General features: G+C 41.3%; 1 protein-coding gene across 5 annotated transcripts in view; it reads left to right on the plus strand.

The window, feature by feature from the left end:
* The window catches only part of CNTN1 (contactin 1), a 520,093-nt gene that overhangs the window by 409,876 nt on the left and 95,032 nt on the right, over positions 1 to 15,185 (plus strand). For all 5 annotated transcript variants that reach the window (XM_038769914.1, XM_038769941.1, XM_038769948.1 and 2 more), the window contains one exon: positions 10,358 to 10,507. In XM_038769914.1, coding sequence (XP_038625842.1) covers positions 10,358 to 10,507 — 150 coding nt within the window. The remainder of the gene's footprint in view (positions 1 to 10,357; positions 10,508 to 15,185) is intronic.

Genomic DNA, 15,185 nt, shown 5'->3' on the forward strand with positions numbered 1-15,185 from the left:
TGATATAACCCTTTTTAAAAATAAGGCAGGAAAGAGAACAAGATCACTTCTGTCACAAACAGGGAGACCCCTAAATGGGCATTTCTCTATAGCCAACTCTGTCTCTGAGAACTGAAGTTGCTGGCAGTGTGTCTCGGTCTTCTATATGAAAACATTGTCAGTTTTATTTCAGGCAAGGAAAATGGGAATTCATTTGTGGACTCACACAAATTACCCTTTTTCTCTTCTATCACCCCATTTCTGTAATTGCAAACTAAGATATGGGAGAAGAGCTGACCCCCCAAGACCCAGACCCTATCATGATGTAGTATCTTGCTTTCCAAATAAAGCAACCCTTTCTTCAAATAAAAAAAGAGAAATGTACCTCTGTTTCTTCAATTGCAAAATGGGGATCCAGTACCCATTCTCCCTACCTACTTCACTGTTAGCCCCAAATGGGGCAAGGACTCTATCCAGCCTGATAGAGTCCTTGTATCTACCCAGGGCTTAGAACAGTGCTTGACACACAGTAAATGCTTAAAAAAAAATATTTTGTGCCTACAAATGAGTTTTGGTGTTTCTCTAGTTTGTACTGTCCTCCAACATACTGCTTATTTGTTTAATGATGTTGATGATGATGATGGTATTTCTTAAGCGCTTACTCTGTGCCAAGCACTGTTCTAAGCTCTGGGGGAGATACAAGGTAACCAGGTTGTCCCACGTGGGGCTCACAGTCTTAATTCCCATTTTCCAGATGAGGTAACTGAGACACAGAAAAGTGAAGTGACTTTCCCAAAGTCACACAGCTGACAAATGGCAGAGCCAGGATTAGAACCCACGACCTCTGACTCCCAAGCCCGTGCTCTTTCCACTGAGCCACGCTGCTTCTCTAGCCACACTGCTTCTCTAATCATCAAACATGTATCCATTTCAGTTATATGTTTCCCACATGTATGTAGATTGTGAAGAACAGATTAGTAGAAAGAGTACTTATTAAGTGCATATTGTGTGCCAAGCACATTCTTCCAAGTGCTGGGAAAGAGTATTCATCTGGGAATAAGATGTCCTTTGAAGGACTCACAGTCTATGAAATTAGATTTGTGGATATTAGTTTCAGTTTCAAAGCCAGTTTCTCCCTCCCAGTTAACTGCAGTTGTTGTTTAAGTGAGTCAGGGTTGAACACATCTGGTAGCATATGGAACCTACCCTTCTGAGATTTCTAGAACACCTGTGTTTTTCCTTGAAGGGGTGGGAGGAGCAGTGACAGGTGGCTGTCTTTGTTCACCACTACCCTCTCTCCCCAAAAAGTGCAAATGCAGATTTTTCATAGCATTAGCATTAGAGCTTATGGTAAGAAGAGCCAATCCCCCAAAGAAGACTTATACCCTGTTGTGATGTAGTTTTTTGCTTTCCAAATAAAGCAGCCCTTTCTCCAAGTGAAAGAAGAAAAATGCGTCTCAATTTCCTCAACTGCAAAATGGGGAATTACCACTTTTTCTCCCTACCTGAGAAGATAGGGAGGTAGCCACGCTGAGAAGCAGCGTGGCTCAGTGGAAAGAGCCTGGGCTTTGGAGTCAGAGATCATGGGTTCAAATCCTAGCTCTGCCAATTGTCAGCTGTGTGACTTTGGGCAAGTCACTTACCTTCTCTGGGCCTCAGTTACCTCATCTGTTAAATGGGGATTAAGACTGTGAGTCCTCCATGGGACAACTTGATCACCTTGTAACCTCCCCAGTGCTTAGAACATAGTAAGCACTTAATAAATGCCATCATTATTATTATTATTACCTACTTGACTATTAGCCCCATGTGGACCAGGAACTCACTCCTTTGGATGGAGGTAGTTGTCTATTTCCACCTAGTATCTCAGGGATTTGTGTATTGGGAGAAAATGGTGTTAAAAGCAAGAAGGGACCCAGAAATTTTTTTTTTTTAGCACACAGCCTTGTACACAGCTCTGTACTGGTCTGCATTAAGCAGTTGGGAAGCTACACCTGAAGCAAAATACATAGTCCCATTCCCCCGGGGGCTTTAGCTTAATCGGAGAAACAAGCTGAAATGAAGTCTACAAGTATTGGGAGGAGAGAGTAAATAGGAGAAATAATAATTATTATTATGGTATTTGTTAAGCCCTTAACTATGTGCCAAGCACTATTCTAAGCGCTGGGTTAGATACAGAGTAATCAGGTTGCCCCACATGGGGCTCACACTTTTAATCCTCATTTTACAGATGAGATAATTGAGGCACAGAGAAGTTAAGTGACTTGCCTAAGGTCACCCAGCAGACAAGTGGCAGAGCTGGTATTAGAACCTATGTCCTCTGACTCTTAATTACTTCTAGACTGTGAGCCCGCTGCTGGGTAGGGACCGTCTCTATGTGTTGCCAACTTGTACTTCCCAAGCGCTTAGTACAGTGCTCTGCACACAGTAAGCACTCAATAAATACGATTGATTTAGAAGGCAAAATGATTTTTACTTTTGATTTTCAATCCATTTGTGGGGGGGCTTTTATTGTTTATATCATGTAGTTATGAAGTAGAATCAGTGTGAAATAGTAACTAGTTTGTAAAGAAGAATCTTAGTGAACCTGCTGAAAATATACAGAAGACATTTAGTGTTTGAAATAACCACCCCACCCCAAAAGTATGTACAATGAAAATGAATTATAAGCCGATGAAGTATGTTCAACTGAAATGACACATGGAAACACTTGGTACAGTCTTTAAAATTTGAAAACAGTTAATATTTTGACAAACCTGAAATATCTAAGACCGAAGGGAAGGGGAGGAATTTGTAGACAATAATGCAAAACAGGTTTACTGGATAGTGAAACAAAAGGTCTTTCTATTGACCTAAATAGACTACTGAATATAACATTATTAACTCCTGCTACAAGCCAGCTTTGAGAGTGCAAACAATTCATCAAACCTATAAATCAATCATCAATAATTACTGCTAATTCACAATTATGAGTAACTCTGCCATATCCATTATCTAGCCATTTTTAATTGATTATAAATAAATATAGTCTAATTCACATTGGGATAAAAATATCATGTTTTAGAAGATAATTATTTTTAATTTAGCTTCTTTTTTTTCTCACCAGTAGCTAACCCTACAATTTCTCCAAAGACTCTGTGATCTAAAACTTAGTAGGTGTGTCAAAATATGTGCCTTCATATGGTCAATGAAATTGTTTTCTTTATTACTCTATTGTGTAAAGGTTATATTTACTGCATTAAGACAAAATATTCTCTTTTATACATTCCTTCCGATTGTATTTTGGGAAGCATCATGGCATAGTAGGTAGTGCTTCTTTTAAAATAATCAGTACTCTTTTTAATAATATTTATTAAGCATTTACTATCTGTCAGACATTGTGCCAAGCACTGGGGTAGATACAGGACACACGTGCAGACAGCCACAATCCCACAAAGGGCTCCCAGTAGAAGAGATAAGGAATACAGGTACCTCATAGACATTTTACAGTTGAAAAAAATGATTTCCCAAACATCAAACAGAAGGCAGAGCTGAGTCTGTGGTCCATATCTCCTGACTGTCAGTCTAATGCTCATGGACTGCGAAGCAGCATGGCTTAGTGGATAGAGCATGGGCCTGGGTGTCAGAAGGACCTGGGTTCTCATCCCAGCTCTGCCACTTGTCTGTTTTGTGACCTTGTGACACAAGGAGAATGATTCTTTGAAAAATACTGATTGCTTTATGTAAATATTTGGTGTCTGAGAACTTCTGGTATCCCTCTAGACTGTAAGCCCCTGGTGGGGAGGGAATGTATCTGTTAAATTGTTATATTATACTCTCCCAAGTGACTAGTACAGTGCTCTGCACAAAGTGTTCAATAAATACAATCACCTTTCTAACTCACTGTCTGAGAAAAAGATGGGACACTATTGAAGAGATTTCACTCACTATATTCCTTCCCTCATGCTACCAATCAGTTATTATAGTTAAATGTTAATTTCCTGGTCGCCTAGTGTCGCAACCTATATGGGAGTCATGAAAATGAAATATGTTTAAAGTAGTTGTTATGCAAAATAGGAAAATGTTACATTTGTCCTTAAATTATTCAGTGAAGACTGTGCCTGATTTAGTTATCTTATAACTTGTAATTAGTACCATCAGTAGGCCATGTTGCTTCTCTAGGCTTGTTGGTTACTAAATCATGTCTGCAGAGTCATTGGTGGATCCCAAAGTGGAATAATCTAAACCTAGGAATTGGACTGTGCAAAATAATTAATCAGCCACATTTATTGAAAACTTAGTGTGTGCAAATTATTGTTCTAAGTGCTTGGGGGAGTACAACAGACTTGGTAGATGTTAATATAAATAAATACATTATAGATAGGTACCTAAGTGCTGTGGGGCTGAGACCAGAAGGAATATCAAGTGCTTAAAGTGCTTAAAGTTTGAATGGAGTGGAAAGTTATGGATTTTAGTGATGTTGTGAAGATAGAACCTACGTGCTATAGTTACAGATTGACTATGTAGGGCAAATTAGGGATAAATCAAGGATAACACTGAGGTTATGGGCTTCAGAGATAGTGAGGATACAGAAGTGGAAAAGACAGGGGGAGGGAAGATTTTGGTTGGGAAGATAAGGAGTTCTGTTTGGGATAAATTAAGTATGAGGTGGCAGTGAGACATCTAAGTAGAGATGTCCTGAAGGCAGGAGTAAATGCAAGACTGCAGAGAAGAGAGGTCAGGGTGGGAGAGTTAAATTTTAGAATCTTTCTCATAGAGGTGGGAGTTGACACCATTAGAGGAAATGCGTTCTTCAAGGGAGTGGGTGTAGATGGAGAGAAGAATGGGTCTGAGAACTGAGCTTTGAGACCGCCCCCCAACCAAGTTAGATGGTGAGAGACAGAGGAGAAGCCTGCGAAAGAGACTGAGAATGAGTGGCCAGAGACATAGGAGGAGAACCAGGAGAGGGCAGTGTCAGATAAGCCAAGGTTGGATATTCAGCATGGCTCAGAGAAGCAGCGTGTCTTAGTAGAAAGAGTCCTGGCTTTGGAGTCAGAGGTCGTGGGTTCAAATCCCGGCTCTGTCAGCTGTCAGCTATGTGACTTTGGGCAAGCCACTTAACTTCTCTGGGCCTCAGTTACCTCATCTGTAAAATGGAGATTCAAACTGTGAGCCCCCGTGGGACAACCTGATTACTTTGTAACCTCCCCAGCGCTTAGAACAGTGCTTTGCATGTAGTAAGTGCTTAACTAATACCATTATTATTATTATTATATTGTTTCAAGGAGAAGGATGTAAAAGGCAGGTGATGGTCGAGGAGGATTAGGATGGAGTAGAAGCCATTGGATGTGGCAAGAAAGTCATTAGTGATTTTAGAGAGGGCAGTGTCCATGGAGTGCAAGGAGCAGAAGCCAGATGTGAGGGGGTCAAGGCAAGAATTGGAGGAGAGAAAGTAGAAGCAATAGGGGTAGACAACTCGCTCGAGAAGTTTGATAAAAATGGTAGGAGGGAGATTGGGCCTGGGAGTGGAGGGAGCGCTGGGGTCCAGGGAGGTTATTTTTAGGATAGGGGAGATGTAAACATGTAGAGCAGTGGGGAAAAAGCCATTGAAAAGTGAATGCTTGAAGATGACTGTTAGAAAGGGAAGAATGTAGGAGGCAAGTGTTTCGATAACTTGTGAAGGGCTACAGTCAGAAGCACAGGTGGAGGGGGTAGATTTGGAGAGAAGTGATAGATGTCTTCAAGATACTTCTGGGAAAGATGAGAGAGTCAAAGAAGGGGCAGAAAGTGGAATGGACTGGAGAGGAGCAAAGGAGATTTAATGGAAAAGCTCATGATGGTTTCAATTTTATCAATAAAGTATGTGGCCAGGTCATTAGAGACAAGAGATGGAGGTGGGAAGAGGGGCAGGGGGTTAAAAGAGGGAAAACATATCTGGAACAGCCTCCATTGTCGGGGAATCCGGAAGTCCATAGGATGGAGAAGTATTGTTGTTGAGATAAGATGACAGTTAAATTAGGTGAGGATGGGTTAAGATTTCCACTAGCAGCATTCCTCAGATCATATACAGGAGCAGAAGAAATGTGCTACAGAGGTGATCCAGGGTTGCAGGTCAGTGGTTTTAGATAGGCATAGGGACAAGGGAGTGAGAGAGTTGAGTTAAATGGAAAGAATGGTGTTGAGGGTGTCAATTTGTGCATTAAGAAAGGGTAGTTTGTATGGAGACCAAATGAGGCATGATGACTTTTAAAATTGGAGAGGTTCAAAAGAATGTACGTCTTTGTGGGCTAAGACAGATGAGTGGAGAGTATATGTGTGGGAGAGAAGGCAGATCAGGGGGCTGTGGTTGGAAAATGGAATTTCAAAGTTGGTGAGGGTAGAGATTGTGCGGTGACTAGAGATGATTCATTCATTCAGTCGTATTCATTGAATGCTCACTCTACTAAGTGCTTGGGAGAATACAATAAGACAATGAACAGACATATTCCCTGCCCACAATGAGCTTACACTCTAGAGATGATGAGATGGAGCGTGAGTCTGAGTGGGGATGGTGGGGTGGAGCAGGAGGATAATGGAGTTGAACAGTGAGAGGAAGCAGGCAGTGGAAGAGTTGTTGGGAACACCTAACGTGGATCTTGAATTCCCCAAGGATGAATGTAGGGATGGAAAACAAGAGAAGGAATATAAGAAAGGGATAAAATGGTTCAGAAAGTTGCAGGAGGGCTTAGAGGAAGGGTGGAGTGTTACATGACCATGACTAGAGAAGCAGCGTGGCTCAATGGAAAGAGCCTGGGCTTTGGAGTCAGAGGTCATGCGTTCAAATCCCTACTCCGTCAATTGTCCACTGTGTAACTTTGGGCCAGTCACTTAACTGCTCTGTGCCTCAGTTACCTTATCTGTAAAATGGGAATGTGAGCCCCAGGTGGGACAATCTGATCACCTTGTAACCTCCCCAGCGCATAGAACAGTGCTTTGCACATAGCAAGCACTTAACAAATGCTATTATTATTATTATTATTATTATTATGACTCGTAAATAGAGCGGGATGTTGAGGTAGATATGGACTTCAAAGGAGGAAAGGAGAGGGATGAGGGAGGTGGAATGGTGTGAAAGTGGCACTGGGGAACAAGAAGTAAGCTTCTGCTCCTCCCTTCCAGTAAGTTTCTGGAGTGGGAGAAGATGAGGCCCCTCTGGCCAGAGTGACAGGGGAGACAGTAGCATGGTGTCTAGCCTCTGCTACTAAGAATTTAACCATTCCCCAAAACCTGGAAATCAGAATTCATTTTACAAGGCAATAGCACCAACTATTCTAAATATATTTCCTCCTGTGTGTAATTTGAGCTAATTTTAGAGCCAGGGACTTGTAGGCATTAATAATGCAGGCCAAAATGTTTTATTCTCCCTTATGACAGCAGTTCACTCAAGTCAAATCCCTATAATTATTCTGAATCATAGCTAGGAAACATACCAAGTTTCCCCCATTTTCAATTGCAGAATTTGAGTGGTGGCCAAACGGTATGTGGCAGAAGGGCAGGGAACAAGAGGTCACAGTTTGAATGGTAAATAGCCTAGTCCTAAACTTCAGAAGAAAAAAATCTTATTTAAGCAACCAAATATTGATCAATCATAGGAGAAGACAAATCAACATTATCAGAAATAGAATAGCACACTGTAAAATCAATACTTGAACATTTCTGGACAAGCCTTTACTATCCATTGCCCTGAGTAGATCATCTCCTTCTGCTGGAATGGGAAAATCCCATTGTTATTCAGTGGATAACCTTTTCTGTCTGATCAAAGATTGATCTGAGCTGGCAGTGGGGCCTAGTGGATAGAGCACAGACTTGAGAGTCAGAAAGACCTGGGTTCTAATTCTGGCTGTGCCAGTCGTCTGCTGTGTGACCTTGAATGAGTTGCTTCACTTTTCTGGGCCTCAGTTTCCTCCTCTTTAAAGTGGGGTTGAAGACTTTGAGTGTCAAGTGGGACAGGGACTGAGTACAACCTGATTAGCTTGCATCTACACTAGTACTTAGAACAGTGCCTGGCACATAGCGATTTCCAAACACCATTAAAAAAACATCACTCCATCAATCAGACATTTGATGGTATTAATTGAGTGCTTATTGTGTGCAGACCACAGTACTAAATGCTTGAGAGAGTACAATGCAACAGAGTTAACACATTCCCTTCCCACAAGGAATTTAACAGTTTTGGGAGTGAGACAGACACTATAATAAATTATGGCTGTGTATGAACAAGAGAAGGGAGAGACAGAAGACAGGGTGATCAGTGAGGAAGCGAAGCCGAGTCAATAGTCAAGGCAGTATACGATAAGTGCTTGGATCAGTGTAGTAGCATTTGGATTAGAGAGGAGAGGGTGGATTTTACTAATGTGAAAGTAGAACCGACAGGATTTCGTGACAGATTATGCTTAGTACATCGTACTGCACATAGGAAATTCTTATTAATGCTCAAGAAATATGATTGATTGATTGGGTTGACTCTCTGGCCATATGGTAGGAAACTGTCTCCGCACACACAGGGCATGAGTTTGATTAAAAGGATGTGGTTTATATTTAGAATGGGACTGTCTTCAGGTGAACATAGTTAAAGATGGTTCATTACCCAATGCTTTATTTGGGGAGGGTCACTCCAAAAGACAATGTGGCCTAGTGGAGAGAGTACAGGACTGGGAGAATGGGGACCTGGGCTCTAGTCCCTGCAATACCCCATGCTTAATGTATGACCTTGGACAAGTCACTTAACTTCTGTGGGCCTCAGCTTCCTTATCTTAACAATAGGTGTGAGATACCTGAATTCACTACTTCTGAGATTTTGATCCATGCATCGGACAAACACTGTCAGATATGACATTCTGGGGGAGGGAGGGTTATGGTCTTTGTTAAGCGCTTACTATGTATCAAGCACTGTTCTAACTGCTAAGGTAGATATAATTAATGAGGTGGGACACAGTCCCCATCACACATGGGACGCACAGTCAAGTAGGAGGGAGAACAGGTATTGAATCCCCATTTTATAGTGGAGAAAACTGACACACAGAGAAGTTAAGTCCAAGGGCACACAGCAGTCAAGGAGACAAAATTAAAACTCAGGTCCTCTGGCTTCCATGCTCGTGCTGTACCACGTGGTCACACTACTTCCCTTGTTTCTAACCCAGGTATGTAGCATGGTGCTTGGTACCTGTCATAAACATGTAATAAATGCTGTAGTTGTTATAATTTTAATTCGCGGAAAGGTTTACAATTTGCCATACAGCATTGAATTGTTTTATTAATATAAAGCTATTTTATTCATAAAATATACACACTTTTATGAACAATACTAAAGTAGCAGGAGGAAAGATCTTCAATATATGTTTAAAATAAATGAGATGGAGATTATTTTTCCTTGCCTCAGCTTCTGAAATTTAGAGAGTTTTGTTAGTGGTATCATTCTTCGAGAATTACCAAAAATTATACCATAATTCTTCCATCCAAATACAGTCCAACTGGTTTTCTGTAATTTATTTTAATGTCTGTCTCTCTCTCCCCCTCTGGTCTATAAATTGCTTGTGGGCAGAGAATGTGTCTACCTACTCTATAATACTGTACTCTCCCAAGACCTTAGTACAGTCTCTGTACACAGTAAGCACTAAATAAATAGTTTTGATTAATTGATTGGGTCTGGATGTAATAATCTGTTATAGTTGGTGGTCACTCTCCTGCTTAACTGATCAGTTCTCCAACTAGAACATCCTATATTATTGACTTATTTTCTTCACAGATAGACTTATTCTCCATATGGGCCAGTTGTCCTCCCCAGAGGGAAAAGCAGCATGCTTAGCGGATAGAATATGGGCCAGGGAGTCAGAAGGACCTGAGTTCAAATTTTGGCTCCTCCACTTGTCTGCTGTGTGACCTTGGTGAAGTCTCTTAACTTCATTCATTCAATCAATCATATTTATTGAGCGCTTACTGAGTGCAGACCACTGTACTAAGCTGTTGGAAAGTACAATTCAGTAACAAAGAGAGACATTCTCTGCCCACAACCGGCTCACTCTATGCCTCAGTTACCTCATCTGTAAAATACGGATTAAGACAGTGAGTACCATGTGGGACAGGGATTGTGTCCAATCTGAGTAACTTGTATCTACCCTAGTGCTTAGTACAGTGCCTGACACATAGTAAGCGTTTAACAAATACCAGTTTACAAAAACAAAAAACTTGTATCTACCCCAGTGCTTTGTACATTTGCTGGCACACAGTAAGCCCTTAACAAATGCCACACACAAAAAAAATAAAAGGGACAAATCGGAAGCAAAACTATGGCCAAGTATTAGGCCCAAATATTAGCCTTTCCCTGTCACTTCCATTAATTGTATTTAACATTCCTTTTTAGAGCCTCCAAATATTGAAGGAAACATGGAAGCAGCACGAGTGGTAGATTTAATCCCATGGATGGAGTATGAATTCCGCATAATAGCAACCAACACACTGGGAATAGGAGAGCCCAGTACACCGTCCAACAAAATTAAAACAGAAGGTGCCGGTATGTACACGCAAATTAACGAATCATAGTCATGTTTGCCTGTTGGTATTCTTCCTTTTTAGACAGCTGGTGTAATTGTTGATAAAGAATGGGAAAAGGATGTTTCCTGAACTTTTCTGAGGACTTCCCTGACTCAATCCTCATTTCCCCTATCCACCCTTCCCTCTGTGTCAGTGCTTTTCTCGGGTCTGTACCGTTTTAAAACTTACGGTTCTTATAGTACTTACCTATCCTTACCCTCTGCCATTTCCCTCTTCTGCACTTTATTTTAATATCTGGACCCCCCCTCTAGACTAGAAGCTCCTTGTGGACAGGGATTGTATTTACCATCTCTTTTGTAATGTACTTTCTCAAGCTCTTAGTACAGTGCTCTGCACACAGTGGGTGCTTGGTAAATAGCATTGATTCATTGATTGATTAAATAATAAGTGAAATGATGACTAAGTGGTCATATTGGTTTCTACACTTCACGTTGGAGTATTCTGATGTGAAAATAGATATAAGGTGTCATTAGTTTTTTTAATAAACCATTAAGACTGTTCTCTAGTTAGAAACAGTGAAATTATTTGCATAATTTAGACAAAATGCTGCTGGTACAATGACATGATGGATTAATTGTCAAACCATGCTTCCAAAGACAAAAGTGTTCCATTTTCCCAAGGTTTTACAAAGTTTTTCTTGCCCTTCAAAGACACAACCTGTTACATTTTTACATTTTCAGCAACTTTTCGCTTAGTACGGTGCTTCGCACAAAGTAAGCACACAATAAATACAGTTGACTGACTGACTTTTTGAGTTCTGTTAAGGACCAAATGTTGAAACTAAATGGGAAATATCCTTCAGGTGTTGAATTGTTATTCAGGATCTCCATCTGCCAACATACTCTACTTTTTTATACCTCCAGAAAAAGTTTATAAGAACTTTAAGCACAAATGAAGCGACTCTACCATATTCTGACTTTGGAAGTAGACAATAATATGAAAGTGCAGCACCCCTAGGGAGACAAACAATATTAAGTTTAAAACCTAATAATTTTGACATTTCACTAATATCCTAATTGTATTCTAGAACAATTCACTTCCTGGGATCAAACTATATATTTAACCTGGCCAGGGAGATACATTTTTCAGAGCTTAGCTAGTTGTGAAGACACTCTAATTGCTTTTAAATATGTCTTTTCTTTGTCCACCCTTGCCCCTTTGTCTCTCAGAATGACTTCTCACCTGGTTTTACTCTAAGCACCATCATTATCTTGCCTCCCCTTAAACTCTGGTATTACTCCAAATATTAGTACCACTAAATCTGCTCTATAACTGAATCCCCATAGCTCCCTGGGGGGAATTGTTGGCTAGCTACCTTAGCACGTATTAAAATGTAATCAGAGCCTGAATGATGATAATAATAATAACAGTGGTATTTGTTAAGCACTTGTTATGTGCCAAGCACTGTTCTAAGTGCTGGGGTATATACCAGGTAATTAGCCCATTTATTCAATCATATTTATTGAGCGCTTACTGTCTGCAAAGCACTGTACTAAGCACTTGGAAAGTACAATTCAGCAACAGATAGAGACAATCCCTGCCCACAATTGACTCATGGTGCTCACAGTCCTAATCCCCATTTTACTGATGAGGTAACGGAGGCCCGGGAGAAGTCAAGTGACTTTCCCAAGGTCAACACAGCAGGCAAGTGGAGGAGCCGGGATTAGAACTCATGACCTTCTGACTCCTAGGCCCGTGCTCTATCCACTACGTCAGGCTGCTTCTCTAAAGCACTTGAATGATCCACGTATCTATCTGTCTGTGGTTTGTGACATTCTAAGAGACCACTAATGGTGAGGCTCACCTATGAGTTAAAGTGAGGCTGAAGGAAAACAATATGAGACCCCAGTTTTACCGCCTTGTCTCACTTTTCTAAAGAACCTTTGTCTGAAAGAGAGCCACTCCCTTGTGGATGACAGTGCACCATTTTTTCATGGCGTCTGTTAAGTGCTTACCATGTGCCTGACACTCTACTGAGCACTGGGGTCGATGAAAATCTAATCAGGTTGGACACAGTCCATGTCCCACGTGGGGCTCACAGTCTTAATCCCCATTTTACAGTTGAGGGAACTGAGACCAGGAGAAGTTGAAGAGACTTGCCTAAAGTCACACAGCAGACAAGTGGCAGAGCCGGGATTCGGACCCAGATCCTTCTGCTCTCCGCCCGCTACTCTATCCACTAGATGTTTGTGCCGTGCTGATCAGAAATTGACTCCTTACCCCTTGCCCGCCTCACTTTTGGTTTCCCAATGTCAGTTCTCCATACAGCAGCAGTCTGAGTCTCCTGTTGTCCCTCATTCTCTAAATGTGTCCCACCTTGTTTAGCAATGTTAAGGTGAGCCTAGCTTCAATGTGCCCAAACAATGACTATGCTACAGAACTTCATTGTACTTGAGCTTTACTTGATATCTGATATTGAGCAAAGTCCATTAGTGATGTTAATAGAACTGCATGGGAGGCAGCATGGCGTAGTGGCAAGCAGCATGGCATAGTGGAAAGAGCGCAGCTTGGGGGGCAGAAGGTCATGGGTTCTAATCCCAGCTCTGCCACTTGTCTGCTGTGTGACCATGACTAAGTCACTTCACTTCTCTATGCCTGTTACCTCATTTGTAAAATGGGGATTGAGACTGTGAGTCCCACTTGAGACAGGGACTGTGTCCAACCCAACTTGTTTGTATCCACCCCAGCACTTAGTATGGTTCCTGGCACATAGTAAGTGCTTAAGAAATACCAGAATTATTGTAGAATTATTATTATTATAAACTGCTCAAGGAGCCGATGTGTCGTCGGTGAATGGTCCAGTTCTCAGCCATAGAAAAAGTTGGATTAGCTCACTTTTCACCAGATCTCTCGCCTTTCTGCCTTGTCTTTGCACTTGGATCTGTGACTTCTGGACATGTGGTATTTGCCCCACTCTCATGCCCACAACACTTACATACATATCTATAAATTAAAATGTATATATTATTTATTTTTAATATTGTCATTCTCCCCCTCTAGACTGTGAGCTCATTGTAGGCAGTGAACATATCTGTTGTATTGTAGTCTCCCAAGTGCTTAGTACAGTGCTTGGCACACAGTAAACAATAATAATAATAGTAGTATTTGTTAAGTACTTATGTGCCAAGCCCTGTGCTAAGCACTGGGATAGATATAGTGCTCTGCACACAGTAAGTGCTCAATAAATGCAATTGAATGAATGAATGAATGAAAGGTAATCAGGTTGGACACAGTCCCTGTCCTGCATGGGGCTCACAGTCTTAATCCCATTTTACAGATGAGGGAATTGAGGCATAGAGGAATGAAGTGACTTGCTCAAGGTTACACAGCAGACATGCAGACACAGCAAAGCTGGGATTAGAACCCATGACCTCAGACTCCCAAAGCCATCCTCTTCCCTCTAGGCCATGCTTCTTCTCACAATTGAATGACTGCCCATCACTACAGCTCTGTAGACACTTAGTTTGTTCTAGGGCCTGATACAGTCTCCCTTAGGATGTGCTAGCCTTTTTGATTCGGCTTTCTATTTCCATGTCTATCATTTTGTCATTTGTTCCTTGGTGTAGCCACAGGTTTCTACTTGCCTGCCCAGATTTGTGCATTTCTGTATGTGTACGTGTTTATATTCTCCGTGTCCCACTTTCAAATAGTTCCTTGCTGAGCTCCTTCACTCCATATTTTGCTCAAGTGTTCCTGTACAACTTCAAGAACAGAGGAACCACTGTTCAAAAAACAAAACAAAAAACCTACGAAGAAATCCACAGTACAACACAGTGATCTATGGGATGGAACAACTTCTTCAAAGGGATACACCAAAAAGCTTTGGAGTCTTTATTTGAAAATACGAAGGCTAAGATTTGACATGACTTAAGTCTACAAATCATGGAAAGCAGGGACAGAGAACAATTGGTTGTTGCTCACCACACCCCACAAAACCAGCATAAGGGGGAATTTAATTGAAGTTTGAGAGTGGGTCAGAACCAAAGGAAAGCCTTTTGTTTTTTCTTAACACACCGACAGTAAACATATGGAATCCATTACCACAGGAAGTTCTGCAAGCGGAAAATCACAAGTCAAAAATTCACAGACCAGAAGATGGTAGTGCCTTTGGGGAAAGTTTGAATGTGTTGAAAAGATCAGAAGGCTCTAGATTGATTAATTGAAAAATGGAATTTGATGTCTTATTAGCTGTAAAATTTAGAGGCGTTAGTTGGTACAGGCTCAGCTGTAGGGATGAATAGCAATACTGTGAACCCCATGTGGGACGTGGACTGGGTCCAACCTGATTAGCTTGTATCTAGCCCAGCACTCAGCACAGTGCTTGGTCCATTGGACTGACCTGGCAGGCTTGTCTCCTACTTTAACATGCAGGAAGGTTCTCTGCGCAGTCGATTCAAAAGCCATCCTGAAGATGGCCAAGAAAGTCAGATGTAAAACTAAAGCTGTTCAAGAAGGAAAATCTCATCCACATACATGAAGATGCTTCCATCAGCCCACAAAACATATGCAGCGGTGTGTACATATAACATCTTCTTAGATGCCATTGAGCTGTTTCCGATTCATAGCGACTTTATGGATCTTTTTCCATACCATTTTCTTGGTAAAAAATACAGAAGTGGTTTACCATTGGCTTCTTC

The sequence above is a fragment of the Tachyglossus aculeatus genome, chromosome 2 (assembly GCF_015852505.1).
Source record: "Tachyglossus aculeatus isolate mTacAcu1 chromosome 2, mTacAcu1.pri, whole genome shotgun sequence".
Taxonomy (NCBI): Eukaryota; Metazoa; Chordata; class Mammalia; order Monotremata; family Tachyglossidae; genus Tachyglossus; species Tachyglossus aculeatus.